The 18,083-nt window shown below is 39.9% G+C and overlaps 1 protein-coding gene and 1 long non-coding RNA gene across 3 annotated transcripts; one reads left to right on the top strand and one right to left on the bottom strand.

The window, feature by feature from the left end:
- The first annotated feature begins 362 nt into the window (after positions 1-362).
- On the top strand, positions 363-7,747 carry LOC143476107 (uncharacterized). Of its 2 annotated transcripts, XR_013121227.1 has the most exons (3): positions 363-604; positions 846-1,494; positions 1,570-7,747. XR_013121227.1 is itself a non-coding variant. In XM_076974094.1 (2 exons), the coding sequence occupies exons 1-2, from the start codon at positions 1,351-1,353 to the stop codon at positions 1,828-1,830; spliced, it is 405 nt and encodes a 134-aa protein (XP_076830209.1). In that variant the 5' UTR covers positions 365-1,350; the 3' UTR covers positions 1,831-7,747. The 2 variants fall into 2 exon arrangements, 1 of the variants encoding a protein (XP_076830209.1); XM_076974094.1 differs by having other exon boundaries at positions 365-1,494.
- An 8,851-nt stretch (positions 7,748-16,598) lies between these two features.
- Positions 16,599-17,816, bottom strand: LOC143476108 (uncharacterized). The gene is made up of 2 exons (XR_013121228.1): positions 17,703-17,816; positions 16,599-17,098 (listed from the first exon to the last, which is right to left on the bottom strand). It is a non-coding gene; the product is annotated as an uncharacterized LOC143476108 (long non-coding RNA).
- Positions 17,817-18,083: the final 267 nt, after the last annotated feature.

Genomic DNA, 18,083 nt, shown 5'->3' with positions numbered 1-18,083 from the left:
GAGCACATGTACGTTGTTTTTATTTTCTTCGTGGTGTTGCTGGTTCTCGCGAGTGTTTCATTTTCGTGTTCTCGTGTTTTTGGACGGCAGCCAGATGAGTCGGCGATTCCCCAGTCGTTTAATTCGTGAGCCCACATCACCGATCAGTCATGTAGTGTGAAAGCCACAACAACTGAAAGACTTGCGATTACAGCACAACCAGTCGTGTAGTGCGAACGGCACAAAAACCTGATGACTGAAAAGTCGTGTAGTGTGAACCTGGCTTTAGCTAGACAAGGGGGCCCTACAGTGGGAGGGGCCCAAGGCAATTGCCTAGCAACGCCTCTATGCAAAGACCGCCTTTGTTTACACCCCCCCCCCCCCCCCCCCCCCGCAACCCTGTATCTGAGCTGTATAAAAAATGCCGAAACGGAGTTTCCTGAAGTGGAACAATGGGAAAAAATCGCGATTTTAAATCGCAATCGCAATTTATAGATAAAAAATTGCAATTAGATTATTTTCCAAAATCGTTCAGCCCTATCTCAACCTGACCCCTCCAACGCACAGAGCAGGCAACATCCTAGACCTGATCTTCAGCAGACCGGCCCCAGCGCTGGATATGACAGTAACCCCCATGCACTGCTCAGATCATCACTTTCTATCTTTCACATTCTGCCTTACTGCTCTCCCTGTCAATGCATCTCCTTCAGGCTCATCATTCTATCGATGTAACCTGCACTCCATCTCTCACTCATCTCTAGCTTCAACTATCCTTACTACCCTTCCACATCCTGATTCCTTTCTATCTCTTTCCTTGGATACAGCCACAGATACATTTCTTTCTTTCTTTGTCCTCTTTCCTCCAGGCCAGCCAGATCCTCCCCACCTGCCCCGTGGCTGACTGAAGTCCTACGCAGCAACCGGAGAGAGCTAAGAAAGGCAGAGAGGAAGTGGAGGAAGTCCCAGCTTGACTCTGACTTACACTCCTATCAAGCTCTCCTCTACAAGTTCTCAACAGAGGTTACTGCTGCAAAGTCATCCTTCTACAAAGAGAAACTGGAAGAATCAGCGTCGGATCCACGCAGGCTCTTTAGGATCTTTTCCTCTCTTCTCAAACCCCCCTCTCCCCCACCACCCTCTTCACTTACCCCGGAGGATTTTGTTACCTTCTTTGAGGAGAAGGTTAACAAAATCCGTCAGTCATTTTCCTCTTTCTCTACTTCCTTCACCAATACTCATCCTCTTGCCATTAATTCCTTAACATGTTTTTCTCCTCTTTCCACAGATGAGGTCCTACAGCTACTTAAATCCAGCAACCAAACAACCTGCCCACTGGATCCCATTCCATGCACACTCTTCCAGACAGTCTCCATGGATCTGTTACCCTTCATCATGTTCATCATGAACAGCTCCTTGTCATCAGGCCAGGTCCCAGCTGCATTCAAGACTGCCAGAGTGGTCCCAATTCTGAAGAAGCCCACCCTGGACAGCTCAGATGTCTGCAACTACCGACCGGTATCACTCCTTTCTTACCTATCAAAAATTCTTGAGCATGCTTTATACAACCAACTGTCTCTCTTTCTCACTCAGAACCTGCTCCAGGACCCCAACCAGTCGGGCTTCAAACCAGCACACTCAACAGAAACGGCCCTCATAGCGGTGACTGAGAAGCTCCAGACTGCAAGAGCATCCAAATTGTCATCGGTTCTGATCCTTCTGGACCTCTCTGCAGCTTTCGACACGGTGAACCACAAGATCCTCCTATCTGTCCTCGCTGACCTGGGAATCGCGGGCTCTGCATGGAAGTGGTTTGAGTCCTATCTAATCGATTCGATCCAATTCGGGGTTTAGTGTTATTAACACTAGAAGCGCCGCGCCTCATTTACATACTTATACCTAGAAGCGCGGAGGGCCGGTCATCTGACCGCTTTCACCACCTCCTACTAGCGCCGTGTTGTTTTCACCTACTTAAAGCGCGCCTCGGGCGGTCAAAAGACCGCTGAGTCTTTACACAGGGGAGCTGGTACTGACACATAATTAACGCTAGATGGCGTTTTGCACAAAAGGAAGAATGAGCTGCCCAAACAAAATATTCGTAATGGTGACATTTGCACGTAACGTCAATATGTTAACAAATTAATGACTAAACCTTTTAGAATCAGTGCCTTGTGACCTTGTTCTCAGTAGCTTCCCCATTGCCAGTTTTGTTTAGTTTAATATTGCATTTCCTGGTTTGTGCGAAAACGCAAATGCAAAATATAGTTTCAGTTTTGTTTCTTGGTTAGTGTAATAGTTTGCTTGGTTAGTTTAATAGTTTGCTTATTTGTCTGTGTGTTATTCTGTTGGCATATATGTCACTAGATTATCATGTTCGTTCGCCACACCACTAACCCACTGGCCCGCACCCCCACTGTGAAGCGTTCACGTCTTTTGTCTTGCTAATGCAACAGACTGCGCTGCAGCCTTCCACCCCCACATCCACAGAAAGCTTGTTCGATACTCAGAGTAGCAAAGTGAAGCCCGTAGACCGAGCTAAAGCAAGTTTGTTTGTATACTCAATGTTACGCCATTTCAAGTTTTAATGTCTAAAAGTTGTATGTTAGTGAATTGTAGGCTATGGTGAACATAACAAATCTACAAATAAATGTCTATAATGTTTTGTGTTAGACAAAGAAAAAAAGCATAAATAGGCAAAATAATTACAAAAATATCATTATAAAAGGTAGGCTATGTACCTTTGCGTAACAAAACGCAAACTTATTAAAATGATACGGATGGCTTCACGAATATAGTTGCCTTTCTCCTCTCTAATGTTCACTTTTTTATCTTGGCGTATTGTGTTGCCGTTTCAAATGAGGTGTTTGATCGGTGAATAGCCGATGTGTGATCCCACGTCCTAACGACCGTGTTATCACCATTCGGTGATTTACATGTAGCGTATATTGCATAAGTTTCGTTCCCCACCTCAAATTAAGTTCCATTTATGTAGTGAATTGTGAACTTGAGAATAAACCTCCACCGCTGTGGTTAGTGTTCATGCACTGTTTGAACAATATTTATTAATTACAGCCAGGTTTTGGAGGTTGTAGAACACAGCTACAGGCCAACAACGGGTGCATCCCGTCTCTCTTTAGCGTATATTGAATAAGTTTCGTTCACCACCTCAAATTAAGTTTCATTTATGTAGTGAATTGTGAACTTGAGAATAAACCTCCACCGCTGTGGTTAATGTTCATGCACTGTTTGAACAATATTTATTAATTACAGCCAGGTTTTGGAGGTTGTAGAACACAGCTACAGGCCAACAACGGGTGCATCCCGTCTCTCTTTAGCGTATATTGAATAAATTTCGTTCCCTACCTCAAATTAAGTTCCATTTATGTAGTGAATTGTGAACTTGAGAATAAACCTCCACCGCTGTGGTTAATGTTCATGCACTGTTTGAACAATATTTATTAATTACAGCCAGGTTTTGGAGGTTGTAGAACACAGCTACAGGCCAACAACGGGTGCATCCCGTCTCTCTTTAGCGTATATTGAATAAGTTTCGTTCACCACCTCAAATTAAGTTCCCTTTGTTTTGATTTGTGTGTCAGCTTCACACAACTCAACATTCAAAACACAGCTTAGGTGCAGTCTTTGCACATTTGCCACAGACCAGTCGCTTACATGTCTGGCAGATGTCATATGTTTTGTTCCCTGAACATCTGCCGACTTGGCATTGTTTTCTTTTTGAGGGCGGGCAAGGAGCTTCAGGTAAAATTCGCTTTTGTGCCACTGCCCTAGCCGCTTTCGCCATTTTCTGCTGTGCACACAGCTCCTTTACCAACTCGAGAATAAACCTTCGTCTGCTCAGGTTAACGTTCATGCACTGTTTGAACAATATATGTGCATTTATTGCAGCCAGGTCTAGGAGGTTGTAGAAAACCGCGACAGGCCAACGACGGGTGCCTCCTTTCACCGAATACAGTCGTGCCATTTGATCCATAACATCAACGCCACATTTAGTCGTGTTGTAATATGAAACAGTTTCAGGCAGTTTCTTTGCGCCATTATCAATTGAAACTGTCTGATGCATTGAGCTCAGGATGCATACATTTTTTTTAGGTTTTGCCTGGTAAATTGTTAGTTATTTTTCCAGCCCGCAATACCTTGGTGGAAAATCTTTCAGACTGTGCCTGTGTACATGGGGGCATTTCACGTCTGATTTTATTCATCGTTCCAACAATAGTGGTTTTGTTCGCCAAAAGGGTGTTTGCAAGTGCCAATGAAGTGAAGAAATTGTCAGTCGTTACATTTCTTCCTTTACCCGTGAAAGGCTCCATCAAACGCAACACAATATTTTCAGACAACCGTTGACCAGCCGGCCTGCTTTCATCTTTCCCTAGATAGGGAATGGCGTTCAACATATATTTTGTTTCAACATCAGCGGCCACCCAGAACTTAATCCCAAATTTATCGGGTTTATTGGCCATGTACTGAGTGAAACGACAGCGAGCTTTAGTTGGGAACAGTTGCTCATCAACAGTTATGTTCTCACCGGGCGTGTAAGAAGCAATACTGTTTTTCACAAATTTATCAAATATCTCCGAGATCATAGCAAATTTATCAGTCGCAAGGCGGGCAGCCCTTGTGCTCTTGTCATCAAAGCGCAGAGAGCGCATGATATCTCTGAATGTCTGTCTAGACATTGTCTCTTTGAAAATGGGATTTCCTAAGTCAGCAGACCAGTATTCATCAAGTTTCATGCTTTTACCGGCTGTTATACCTCTCAAATAAACGAGACCCACAAATGCTTTCAGTTCGTCAGCTGTTAGTTTGAACTGAGCATTATTTCGTTCAGCCTCTGCCTCTGTGTATTTCAGAATTGCGCCCCACATTTCTGTGTCAATCAAACACAGTAAGCTGGTCAGTGGACTTTTAATTTTGTCCTTGGCATAACACGTAGGCCCTGGGGTTTCTCTCACAATATTGCACTCTTGTGCTCTACTCCGAGGTTTGCCAGCAGTTTGTTCAAACCACACCGTACCGTCTTTGGCCTGAAATGAGTCACCACCACACTCTGTTTCAGAGTCCGATTCTGAATCAGATTCAAGATTCAGATCCATTTCACTTTCGCCCTCTCCATCAGACACCTCATATTGTTCGCCCTCCGATTCCATCTCATCAATATTGCACAGCATGTCCAGCACTTGCTTTGGGGTGTACATGATTCTCTGTGCCATTTTTATAATGCACTATGCAACCTTTCAAACGCCCAAACCGAGGAGTCACGCAAACCGAGCTCTCAAGGAAACTGTGTTTCTGTTCAAACGCCCAAACCGAGGAGTCACGCAAACTATGTTGCTGTTCAAACGCCAAAACCGAGCTTTCAAGCAAACTGTGTTGCTGTTCGATCGCCCAAGCAGAGTTTTCACTCAAACTGTGTAGCCGCATCCCGACGAATTTATAGCTCGCGTTGCCTCATGAATGCTATTGTGAATAGTGTTCATAACAGCACCGCCCATGCCATCATCTCAGTTTCGCTCGCAAAGGTATGCATTTACATACGCATTCTAATTCATTCATTTGTAATGCCAGTGTGTCAAAAGCAGCCATACATAATGTATGTATCTAACAGCTAGCCCTGGCGAAGAGGGATTATACCCGAAAGATCATTCCTTTGAGATATTGACTTGATAGGTAGGCTAATTACCATTCGCAGAATTCCTGCAAACTACTAAAGCATTAATTAGGCAAAGCAAGACTCTCTCACGGTTTGAAACCATTGATGTAAACTAGGGATGCACCGAAAATTCGGCCACCGAAAATTTTCGGCCGAAATGGCTTAAATTTGCATTTTCGGTTTTCGGCCGAAATACTTTCATCACCGAAACAACACGGCCGAAACAGTGTGCTGTGATGACGCAAGCAAAAATCGCCACCTGCACGCGCTTATTTGGATAAAGCTAGCAAAAAAAATTTCCATTGATGGCGCCGAGGCAAAGGACATTACACCAAACATTATGGAACTCGTTGCCTTAGACGATCAGCCGTTCTCTGTCGTAGGGATTTCGTAGGCTAATAGAGCACATTGAGCCCCGTTATGTTTTGCCGAGCAGACGACATTTCTCAGAAGTGTGTTTACCTGAGCTGTTTAATGTTGTTGCAACTCGCGTCACGTTTTTATGAGAGAATTTATATTTATCTTTCAGGCCAGTCAGTTATAATTAAATTTAACTCGTATAAAATACATATATTTATCCTCTCAGATAAAAACGGTCTGCAAGCGAGTTTAATTTAATTAGTGGTCGGCCGTTGTCAGCGGTATCGCTGTTAACGGCCCACCACTAATTTTATTTTATAATATGCATTACTGTAATGTCAGTGCTAAATAAATATTTTCAAATCAAATTTTGTAGTTGATTTATTCTTTGAATAGCAATGCCTTGATTTTAGTGAGGTTAGCCATAAATCCAATGTTACTAATAATTGGCATAATGTGTTTCGGTTTTCGGCTTTCGGCCTTGGTTTCCTCATTTTCGGTTTTCGGTTTCGGCTAAGAATTTTCATTTCGGTGCATCCCTAATGTAAACTTATATATAGTATATATTAAATAATATTAATAAATAAAGTATGTATTTTAAGACTTTGGAAAGTGAAACACTTTCACTTTCGTTCAACGGACGAATTCCGTTTTGTCTTTACACAATAATCAGTTTGAACTTTGTGAATAATTTAGTTTTGAAAACTATTGATCTTTATTTAGTTATACTAAATATTAAATCACATACGAATCTTTGCAACACCCGCTGGCAGAAAAGAGAATCACAGTCTTGAAGTGTAGGCGACGACGACAATATTACAGAGATACGAGCGAAATCGATTGAAACTAGCATGTGCAGGGTTTCTTTTAACAATGTAAAAATACTAGTTTATTAAAAGGACAATTCTGGGGAAAGTCATGAAAGAAGGGTTCTGAAATTGGATCCAGTGCAAAGAGATTTTTTTTTTTTTGTGCTGCTGCGGTCAAGTGACCGGTGCTCGGCGCTTCTAGGTATAAGTAGGTCGACCAGAGGCGGCGCTTCTAGTAGACGTCACAGCGGTCAAATGACCGGAGCTTTGGCGCTTCTAGTGTTAAAAATGTATTTGAGCTGTTTCCTGACTGTACAGAAGCAACATGTTAAAACTAGCATTATATCGATATTAATCAGCAAATAGTTACTGGTAGTTGGTTGTTACTGATGGCTGGAAGACTGGTGAAAAGGGTAATCATAAATCTACCTTCAAGAAAGGTAATCCAGGACAATAAACAAAGGACATCTTTGAGGTGTCTATATCTGCAACAGTGGACTCCTACTGGGACACTAACCAGTGCATTATTATTATGATTAAAAATAAAAATGCATTTAGTAGCAACAGCTTTTAGGTGAATTCTTAATTATTTCAAAGTGCTTACACTTAATAAACTGAAAGGATAAAATGTAAACGTGTATTTTTCTTTAAAGTGAGAATATAAGAACAGAACTGTTACAGTCCCCGACTCCTCCCTTTTGGGTGTGTGTTTACGTTGTCTGCATCTGTGGATCTCCGTGGGTGCGGGTGCGTCTTGTGATAATTCGTCTCACCTGTGGCTCGTCTCGTCATCACGTGGGGTTTATGTGGTTTGAAGTGCTTCATGTATCTTGTGGTTTGAAGACAAGGGAACTGTTTTTTTTACAGCATAAACTGTTTAAATGCATTAAAATTTTTAGATTTGTTGTTTCAATAAAGGCAACTGATAAAACTACATTGTTTGTTGTGCATGTTTTCCAAATCTAACTGCTGGGTTGAGCAGAATGCTGAGAAAAAGGAATGATGGCTGAATAATAAAATGCATTCCATCACACTGTAAACTTCAAAACATCTTAGAAATACATTTGAGCAGGTCTTTTGATAACTTATTTATATTTATCACTCATGTGGGTTTGCTGTATGAGGTTGTTAACAATTTTATGATCATGGATGTGGAAGTAGTCAGTGCTTTTTCAGTGGGGCATTGAACATTTTATTTTATGGTGGGTGGTCATGATTGTGAACATGGGTCATGATTGTGCATAACTCAGTTTTTATTCAGGAACAAAAGTTTTTCTACTGTGCTGGGGCTAAGTTGGTTTCTTTTTTTATTAACAATTTCTCCAGCCTTTGAAAATACCCGCTCACATGGGACTGAGGAGGCTGGAGTGCATAAAAACTCAAGGGCAAGCTGGTAAAGGTGGGGATAAACAGTCTTCTGTGAAGACCAGAATTTCAACGGATCCTCAGACCGTGGGATTATTGGGTCAGCGAGGTACCTCTGAACCTCTACAGTGGCATCTGCTGTGGCATTTCTTACTCTCCTGGTTTCTACCATATGGCTGTCCAATAAATCCCACAGACCTTCAACAGAAAGAATGAACAAACATAATGGTCAAATAACAGATTACAGCAATTTGCTATTTATATATCCCTTTCCACATCAAAGTTAAGTTGTCAATGGAAACAAAAGTCACATAAAAATGAGTACCTGAGGAAGATGCAGTATGGGATGAGGTTCCTGCTGCTTCTGACTGTGGCTGATTCATATCAGTTGACGTTGAAGGGGTGATTTGTGCTTCTTTAATCTTGATTCATATTGTACATTCTGCTGTGAGACGTTTTACAGCAGTTTGTACATTTGTTTGGCTACAGAAACCCACAGTTTTATATCATGGATCTAAAAGTGTGGCCAGTGTCATGATGCTCATTGTCTCATATGAAGACAGCCTTTCAGTTAACAGTATTAAAAGGTTGCTGCACAATTGCAAAGCCTTTTCATGGTGCATTTGTGACTGCTTTATGTTAATGGCATGTCTCAGCATACGAACGAGAGGAATAACTTTTGATCCAGATACTCTCCTTTCCTCTGATAATTCGGTTTTTGCCTCATGGAAAGTAGATAGCACTCCCAGACACTCGTTTATGGTGTGGTATTCCTCAGACACTCGTTTATGGTGTGGTATTCCCCAGACACTCGTTTATGGTGTGGTATTCCTCAGAGGTTAAAAGTGTCAGATCTGTCTTCAAAGTGACTAAAGCAGCACCTACTGGCTCTCGTTCTTGATATAATCTCTGCAGCATGGCAAAAGTACTGTTCCAGCGGGTCTCCACTTCTTGAATGAGTTTAAGTGTAGACCTACCCATCTGCTCTTGGACTTGAAATAGTCTCTCTTTGGCTGTAGTGCTGGACCTGAAGTATCCAGCTATCTTTCTGGCCTTTAATCTGATGTCTTCAAAACCAGGTGTTTGATCAATGGCTTTTTTTACAACCAAATTTAAGGCATGAGCAATGCAGACTGCGTGCCGCATTTTTAATATACCTGCACATGCCACCATGTTAGGTGCAGCATCCGTTACAAGACATCTCACCTTCTTCTGAACGCCCCACTCTGCCATCACAGCTGTCTTCGCTTCAGCCAAGTTCTCAGCAGAATGAGCCTTTGGGAATTTTCTCACTCCCAACAGAACAGTTGACAGCTCATCATTCTCATTAATAAAGTGACCAGTGATGGCTAAGTATGCATACATGTGTATAGATGTCCACATATCAGCAGTAAGGCTCACAGCTTCTGCTTTCTGCACCTCATCTTTGGCCTTTTCTTTTGCCTCTTCATAAGATTCCACCATACCTTTCAATGCTTTTCGAGATGGGAGGATGTAAGTAGGATCTAAAATACCTACAAACTCCCTAAATCCAGCATCATCTACAATTGTGAAAGGCTGTGAATCTTTAACAATCATATTCACCAAAGCCTTGTCAATCATTTGTTGTCTGGGTCCTGGAACAAAAAAGTTGTTGTTCCATATGCATAGTCCAATTATATAAGACATCCAGGAAATTTTGGCTTAATATGTGCATACCCACCAACGTAATATGCTTTAACTTTTTCAAACAGTGTACTGGTTTTGCACAGCACTGACAGGAAAGAGGAAAGAATACGTAAGCTGATAAAACAATGCAGATAATACCTTGGCTACTTGACAAGGCTGCTTGGCTTTGGCAAGTGATGTTTTCATGTTTTGCTCGAAAATGTCTTAGCATTGATGAGGTGTTATTGTTGTAAGCCAACTGCTGAGAGCAGACCAGGCACTTCACCTGAAACAGAACATTTTACAACTTAAAATTCACACAATGATTTTAAAAGTATGAAAGAGAACATTTGATAATGGTGCACATCTTAGTATCCAAAACAATTAAAAATGTTTTAGTGATTTGATGACATGAAACACTACACACAAAAATATGATGGATTTTATACATTTAAAATATAATTCATAATTGGTGCACAGCCTATTTATCTAACAGACTTACAAAGTGTCATTAATTGCTATTAATAAGGTAATTGTCTTTATTATAATTTTTTTAATAACCTTATTTGATGGCAAAAGTTCGAAGTGTTTCCAGACTTCAGAACGGCCTCTTTTTGGCAATGGTTTCATTCTACTCGCTAATTTCTCTCTCTCTCTCTCACACACACACACACACACTCTATTTCTCTCTCTTTTTCTTTCTCCCTCTCTCTCTTTCTCTCTCTCTCTCTCTCTCGCGCTGTCTCTGTCTATCGCTGTCTCCCAATCCTCGAACGACCCTCGAAGTGCCCGCGAAGATTTGCTCTTTTAAATCAGTCCCTGAAGCAGTCACGGGGTTGTGTGCCGAAACGAAGCTTCAGACGTCAGCGGTCACGTGATCATTGTGGAACGACTCAAGCATCGATACAGTGGTTCGAAGCAGTGGGTGTCGCTTTTGTGACACAAGCTTCGAAGCTTCAGGTTCAAGGGTAACATCACTAATAGAAATATACATCTATGAACCTGCGCGAATGGTGGAGGCGTTTATACTAGTGATGGGCAAAATGATACCGAAGCTTCGGAGCTTGTGTCGAGAAATCCAGGAAGTCGTTTATGAAGCGCGTATCGAGGCTTGCTTCGTTTAGGGCGAGTGACGGCCTCGCCGGTTCAGAACGTGATTCGAGTATTGGCGTGATTTTTAAACATATATAAAGCGCAATGGATTCCCGCAAAAGTTGCGTGTTAGTATTCATGTTGGAGTTTCTCCAATTTGTCCGTGATATAGATGAACTTGTTTTCATGGAGACTGGTAAGAAGAGAAGAGTTTCCCCTGTATGGAAACACTTTGAACAGATCTCTCCCAATAAGGTATTACACATAATATGTCTGAATATAATTAAATGTGTTACTACATTTATGGCAATTTGTAGACGCCCTTATCCAGAGTGACTTACATTTTTATCTTATTTTTTTATACAAGTGAGCAATTGAGGGTTAGGGCCTTGCTCAGGGGCACCTCAGTCATGTCCTCAGGTCTGGGGATCAAACCCACGACCCTCCGGTCACAAGACCAGTTCCCTAACCACCAGGCCATGTCTGCCCACCTCTGGGCCTACACTAAATCTATGAACTTCCATTTCATCTGCATGTTTCTGATGAAGGGGTCCTGGCCCAAGAACACAGTAGGCTAAATATAAAATTCAGGAGATATCATATATATATATATATATATATATATATATATATATATACACACACAGTGGTACCTCGAGATACGAGTTTAATCCGTTCCAGACCCGTGCTCGTATCTCGAACTGCTCGGTTCTGGAAGCAATTTAACAATGTAAAGTATTGTAATTGGTTCCGGTCCTTAAAAAAGTCACAAAACTAGCGTAAATGTGGAAAAAAAGACATGTTCTTTATTAATAAAGGCATGAACCGGTGTCTGAAGTTGGGACAATATCATCAAGCCTTTCGTGCCAAGTCCTGCTGGAAAATTATATGTCCATCTCCAAATAGCTTATCGAGAGAAGGTAGCATGAAGTGCTTAAAATTTCCTGGTAGATGGCTGCGCTCACTTTGGTCTTGATATAACACATTGCCCTAGCAAACTTATACATTTTAATATAGGTAAAAATGTTTACTCATAAATATATACTCAGATTAAATTAAAACATGATATGTTGAAATAACAAATCTTTAAATGCTGGGTGTGGTGGAAATTTGATGATTTCCATTTATGTCAGGCTTTCTTAGTATACATTAAACACATTAGATATAGGGGTTAGAGATCTTTTTACATATACATGTGTTGATCATGGCACTGAAGCCATTCTCATGACTTCAGTAGGCCTCAGATGTGTGTGTGTGTGTTCGTGGAGGGGGCATGCGTCACATGCATCTGTCAAATCAACGTTAATTATTTCCTGTATTGTCCAATCACATTTGGTTGATCACCTCGTGTTCACCTCGTGGACACCGTGTGTGTTGATGATTAAACGTATAAAAGATGAGAGTTCGGAATGGGGAATTAGCTCTCTCTTGCAGACGCCTTGTGCGTTTGTAGCAGGGATCTCTTGGAGAAGGGTCTCTGAGCTCTCTCTGTGACAGACACCTGGCGTGTTTGTAACGGGGATCTCAGGGGTTAATCCATGCTTTGTTAAAATAAATCATTGTACTTTATTATTTAACCCAACTGCTTCTGACTTTTATTGTACTCACCATTTAAGGGTTTCAGAATTTCTAACACACTGGGTTAACAAAATACCTGGTTTTAATCACCACACCATTAAAGCTTATAAGTTAGTAGCATATAAAGCTTATACGTTGTGTACAGTCCAGAAGGATGACACAGAAACTCCCTGAATGTATAGATTACATTAGTTTACAGCAATAGGTCTGACAAATCCATAAATGAACTGCATTGCATCAGCCATGCCTCAGGATCATGTGGGAATAGATATCCTCTGGAGCTCTTATTTACAGCCATTGTAAACACCATACCTGTTCTGAATACAGTCTATACAAAATGCTAACGTAACCAGCATAGAACTTCTTTCTTTCTTTCTCCCTTTTCTGATTTTTTTTTCTCTCAAGCTAATTCCAGAAGCTGTTCTTCCTTTGAGACTTCACTAAGACTGAAATTGGCAAAAGAAGAAGGAACCAAAAGCAGATCAGGAGCTGGGTATCAGGGTTTTTTTGGAGTTGCTGTCAAGCCGGATCGCGTTTCCAAATTTGTAAAGCTCAACAGGTAGAATTATGATGAAAAAGAAGAAGGGGAGTTCTACTGAACTGAAGAGCCATGACTCATTTGAGAGGAGTCAGGCACTTTTTATTTTTCTCCTTATTGTTATGGTGGTAATATTGTGTGTATATTTCTATGTATTATTGACTTCCCTCTGGTAGACCTTTTAGACATCTCTCCTTTGAACTTTGGTTTACTGCACGTTTGTTTTAATATTTAGAGTCGAGCCAGCATCTGTGGTATGTTATCTTATGACAAATGCTAAAATAGCCTTTATTACAATTTTTTTAACCAACTATGGTATGGAAATAAATGTTAATGTTATATCATTAAGGTGTATAAAAAAATTTTTATTCTCTTTGTATATATGCCATTTTTTGTTATAGTCAGTCGTTAGATTAATGATTACACATAACTGCCCGCATGTGTTTTGCATGTTAACTGCCAACTGAGTGAAGTGCAAATATGCAAGTCTCTTCCCTATACTTGTCCTTTCCCTTTAAACAATATGCAGTCATAGAGGTTTGTTTGGCCACTAGGGCCACATTAACTTCTTAATAATAGTGAGGGAGTTATATTGAGTTCAACATAGCAACATGGTTTCCCAAAGTAACAAGGAAAAATCTTTTTCCTTTTACAAAAAATTGCCAAAATCATATTTTGTAATTGTTACAAACAGCAGTGAAAATGCTGCACTGTTTCTGAAAAAAATTGCAACACCCTCTCAGAAAACAAATAAAAACTATAAATGGCCATAGGATTTACCTTATAGCAGTTCAAATGTAAAAAAAATATATCATATAGGTTCATATCATCATATAGATATTTCCTACAGCAGATTTAATAATCATTTATTAACTAAAAACTGTACCTTAAATTGAAAAATATATCATTTTAAAATACATTTTAAATAATCTGCCAAATTCATCTGAAAATATTGGAAATTAAACATGTCAATTACTAAGTAATAACTAACATGACAAAAACAAAGCAAGGTTTTCTCCCTGCAAATGTCACAAGTTTGCTTTTGTCTGAGAGCTGTAAGAGGTCAGAAACCCTTAAAGCCAAAGCAAAATGTTTCATCTCAACAGCTCAAATCATCAAATTTTATTTATATAGCGATTTTACAACAGTTGTTGTTACAAAGCAACCAAAGGTGACAGTGGCAAGGAAAAACTCCCTAGTTTTTTGCATGAGGAAGAAACCTTGAGAGGAACCAAGACTCAGGGGGGGAACCCATCCTCCTTTGGCCAATGCCGGTCACCATGACAACAATTTAAAGAGCGAGAGAGAAAAAAGGAAAAGATGTGAGGAATAAAGTCCATCTTGGTGTAGATTTATAAACATGAGTTCTTTATGTAATTCCTGTACAGTCCCAAACGTCTTGATGGTTGGTAATGTTATACATGAGTCCTTTATGTAATTCCTGTTTAGTCCTATCCATCATCCTTTATCCATCATCCACACTGGTTAGTCAGGGCAGTGGGTTGGTCCTCCATCATATCTGGTTAGTCAGGACAGTGGGTTGGTCCTCCATCATATCTGGTTAGGCAGGAGGTGGCCGGCCCAGGATGGATCTCTGGAAAGGCTCGTCTTTCCTCATCTCAGTGTTCCTCGAGTAGGTGGGCAGCCATGTGGAGAAGATAAAACAGGAAAATTAGCTCTGTATAAGGACATATACAGGACAGATGAGATTATAAACATTTCTGGAGTGTGGCAGCAACTCCGACATTAGGTTAAATTATTACAGCCTAGCTGAACTTTACAACACTATCCATATCACTGTAATTTATACATTTATACATTGTAATTTTTTTTTACTGTAATTCATTCATCCCTGGTGTAAATTTAAGATCCTGTAGTAGCTTATATTTATTCTTTTATTTATGTTTTATGTGTGCTTGTATATATATTTTCTTAGGTATTTGATAAGGACATATTTGGCATTCTTAGCTAGGAGCAATGTAAGATTTTCATTGTATCAAAGAAAACCTGTTTTCTCTGTGCATATGACAATAAACACTTTGAACTTGAAAACTTGAACTTGAAAAAGGCAGAACCAGAAGGTAACATAGACTTGGGAGCATCTGAGACATTGGCAAACATCCACTGCACCATCAACAAACTTGAGTGACCACATGCAGTGACAGGACCACAGCACCAGCACCCCAGTCTACCATAAAACCCTTCGCCTATGAACCCCTGGATCAGTTAGTTATCAAATGCTAAACTAAATAAGTGGGTTTTTAACCTAGACTTAAAGATTGAGACTGTGTCAGAGTCCTGGACGCATTTTGGAATGTTATTCCAAAGCTGGGGGGGGCCTTACAAGAAAAGGCTCTTCCCCCTGCTGTTACCTTATTAATTGTTGGAACTAATAAAAGACCAGCACCCTGTGATCTTAGTGGACGTGGGGGTTCATAATAGGAAATAAGTTCCTGGAGTTATTCAGGAGAAAGCCCGTGCAATGCTTTATAAGTCAATAAAATAATTTTAAAATCAATATGGAATTTTAATGGGAGCCAATGCAGGGCTGATAGGACAGGTCTGATATGATCAAATTTTCTAGTTCTAGTCAGAACTATGGCTGCGGTATTTTGAACTATTTGAAGTTTATTTAGATTCCTATTCAGCTCTGTGAGAGAAGCAGGGGGTGGCAGGGGCGGACTGGGGAAAAAAAGTGGCTCGGGAGTTCCTGACAGACTGGCCCACTATATCCCGACAGACTGCCACACTCTATATATATATTAGTGGTGGGACTTTAACACATTAATTTCGATTAATTAATTACAGGAAAATTAACGAACTAAAAAAATTAACGCATTTAACGCATGAGACACTGACATGAACCAGGAAGTTCAATTTGAGTGCATAAACACAGAGACAGAACTGCGATTTGAGGATTATTGTGAACATATAACGACCAACTTTAGGCTAATTTTAGAGCACATTGCTGTTTAATGCTTTGATTGTTTTATAATTGTTATACATTTATATATTTAGAGGGACAGGAAGGGGTGAGAAATTCAGATTAGATATGTAGATAGGTATTGGTGACCTAAGTAATCTAAATGACTAATGTACATTTTCTGACAGAAGGAAAATTTTCTTTGACTTCATTGTGCAGAAATATGCTTTAAAAGGGTACATTAAAACACATTACATTTACATCCAGACAGTATATGACATTAAAATACATTGATAAATTATATATATATCTTGTCTTTTTAATACACACTTATTTACAGCAATTAATTCATTAAATAAATCTCTAATAATCTCAAATATGAATATCATGTCAAGCAGTTTTTCTGTGTCCTTTCCTCCATGTTGTTTGTGTAGTGTCCACCATGGTTTGCTGTGTTGCATGGGGATGCTCCAATCGAGCAAAAATGTATGGTTTCCCCACTGATACTGAGAGGAGAAAAAAATGGTTGTCTCAACTAAGCAGGAGCAATCTTACCCTCACTAAAGATTACAACAGCAAATATATATGTGAGGTAATCATCAAACACTGCATTTGCACTTTTCACAATAAACACACTATTGGAAAGCTTAATGCCTGATTTATTAAAATACAGAATAGTGAACAAAAAAAATCAAAGACTCCAGACAGACTCGGGTGCAGGGTGAGGGTGCTATCTAGTTGCAGGCTCCATTGAATCCCCTATGGTTCTTTGGCTTAAAGAGAGAGAGGAGAAAAAGACAGGAGAAAATGATTATTATGAGTATTGATGTGATATGAATTTGAACTTGTTGCACATCCTTGGTTGTTTTTTATACGTGTAATGAGTGTATACGTATCCAGTAAGTGTTCTCTAATACTGTGTATTCACCCACTATGGGATATGTATATGGGTAGACAAAACTGAGTTGTCATGTGTGAGGAGTAAACTCACATCACTCTGCAGGCACATTTTGAGGCAGACCAGTTCATCAAAACCAAACAGGGCAAGACTAGACTGAGAGCAGATGCTGTTCCCACCATTTTTGTGCATCGCCCCGCACTCAGAAAGAGGAAGCCCCCTGCAATACGACGCACCACTGGACCTGTAAAGACAGGGCCCTTAGCTGCTGATCACAGCTATAGTGTTGACACAGGTATAATAAGTATGAACTCCTAATAATTATATTATTACTTTAAGTGATAGAATATTTAAAACTTAATCACACTAAATAGTAGGCTATACGTCTTTTATATCCAGCAGTTTCAAAAACTGAGGAAATACGTTAATAAAATAAAAATAAATAAAATGAAATAAAAAGGAAAATAAAATAAATAAAAGGATAAATAAATAAAATAAAAGGAAATAAAACGTTAGCTGGTACTCCAAAATGGATATCCTCATTTCACCTCCTCGACCCAACAATCACATTCAAATGTTATATTTAACCAATACTAGCTACCCCGCAAAAACATCGCGTTTAGGTGAAATGACATTAAGAGAGGAATTTACAATTAATAGGCTGTCGGTCGTTAATGTGAAATCTCGCTAACCGTATTCGCGTTGTCTTAGCATAGATTTAGTTCCCTAAATCTGCTTATTAAGAGGTGGATAATTCACTAAAATGCTTTAATTCACATTTTAATGCACATGCTAATTTGATTCTGATGTCCTTATAATACACAATGTGATTTTTTAAGCGTACTAACCTGTAAAAGTGTATCACAGATGGTCCACTGCTCCAGTTTGACTGCGCTGCTCGTATTTGCTGCTAACTTCCGGGAACTATTGACAGGCTCCACGATCCGCCATTGCTGTAAAAACTGGTCCATTGGAGTGAACGGAGTTGACGCGACTCTCTCTCTATAGGGCTGTGGTGTATATGACAGCTTTTATTGTCATATGGACAATATTACTATATTACTTCCAGCAATAATAGGATTACAAAACCGCATAGTGACATAAAATAACTAACAAACCTAACAGCTTGACCCTGACAAAATAGAGGGGAAAAACAACTGGAAAGCTACTGAAACCTACATTGTTCATTCAGTGAGTAACCTCTGCAGCTTGTAGTGGAGACAGCTAAA

The sequence above is a fragment of the Brachyhypopomus gauderio genome, chromosome 15, assembly GCF_052324685.1.
Source record: "Brachyhypopomus gauderio isolate BG-103 chromosome 15, BGAUD_0.2, whole genome shotgun sequence".
NCBI lineage: Eukaryota > Metazoa > Chordata > Actinopteri > Gymnotiformes > Hypopomidae > Brachyhypopomus > Brachyhypopomus gauderio.
The sequence above is the reverse complement of the archived record's forward strand: the minus strand, read 5'-3'. Positions and strand labels throughout refer to the sequence as shown.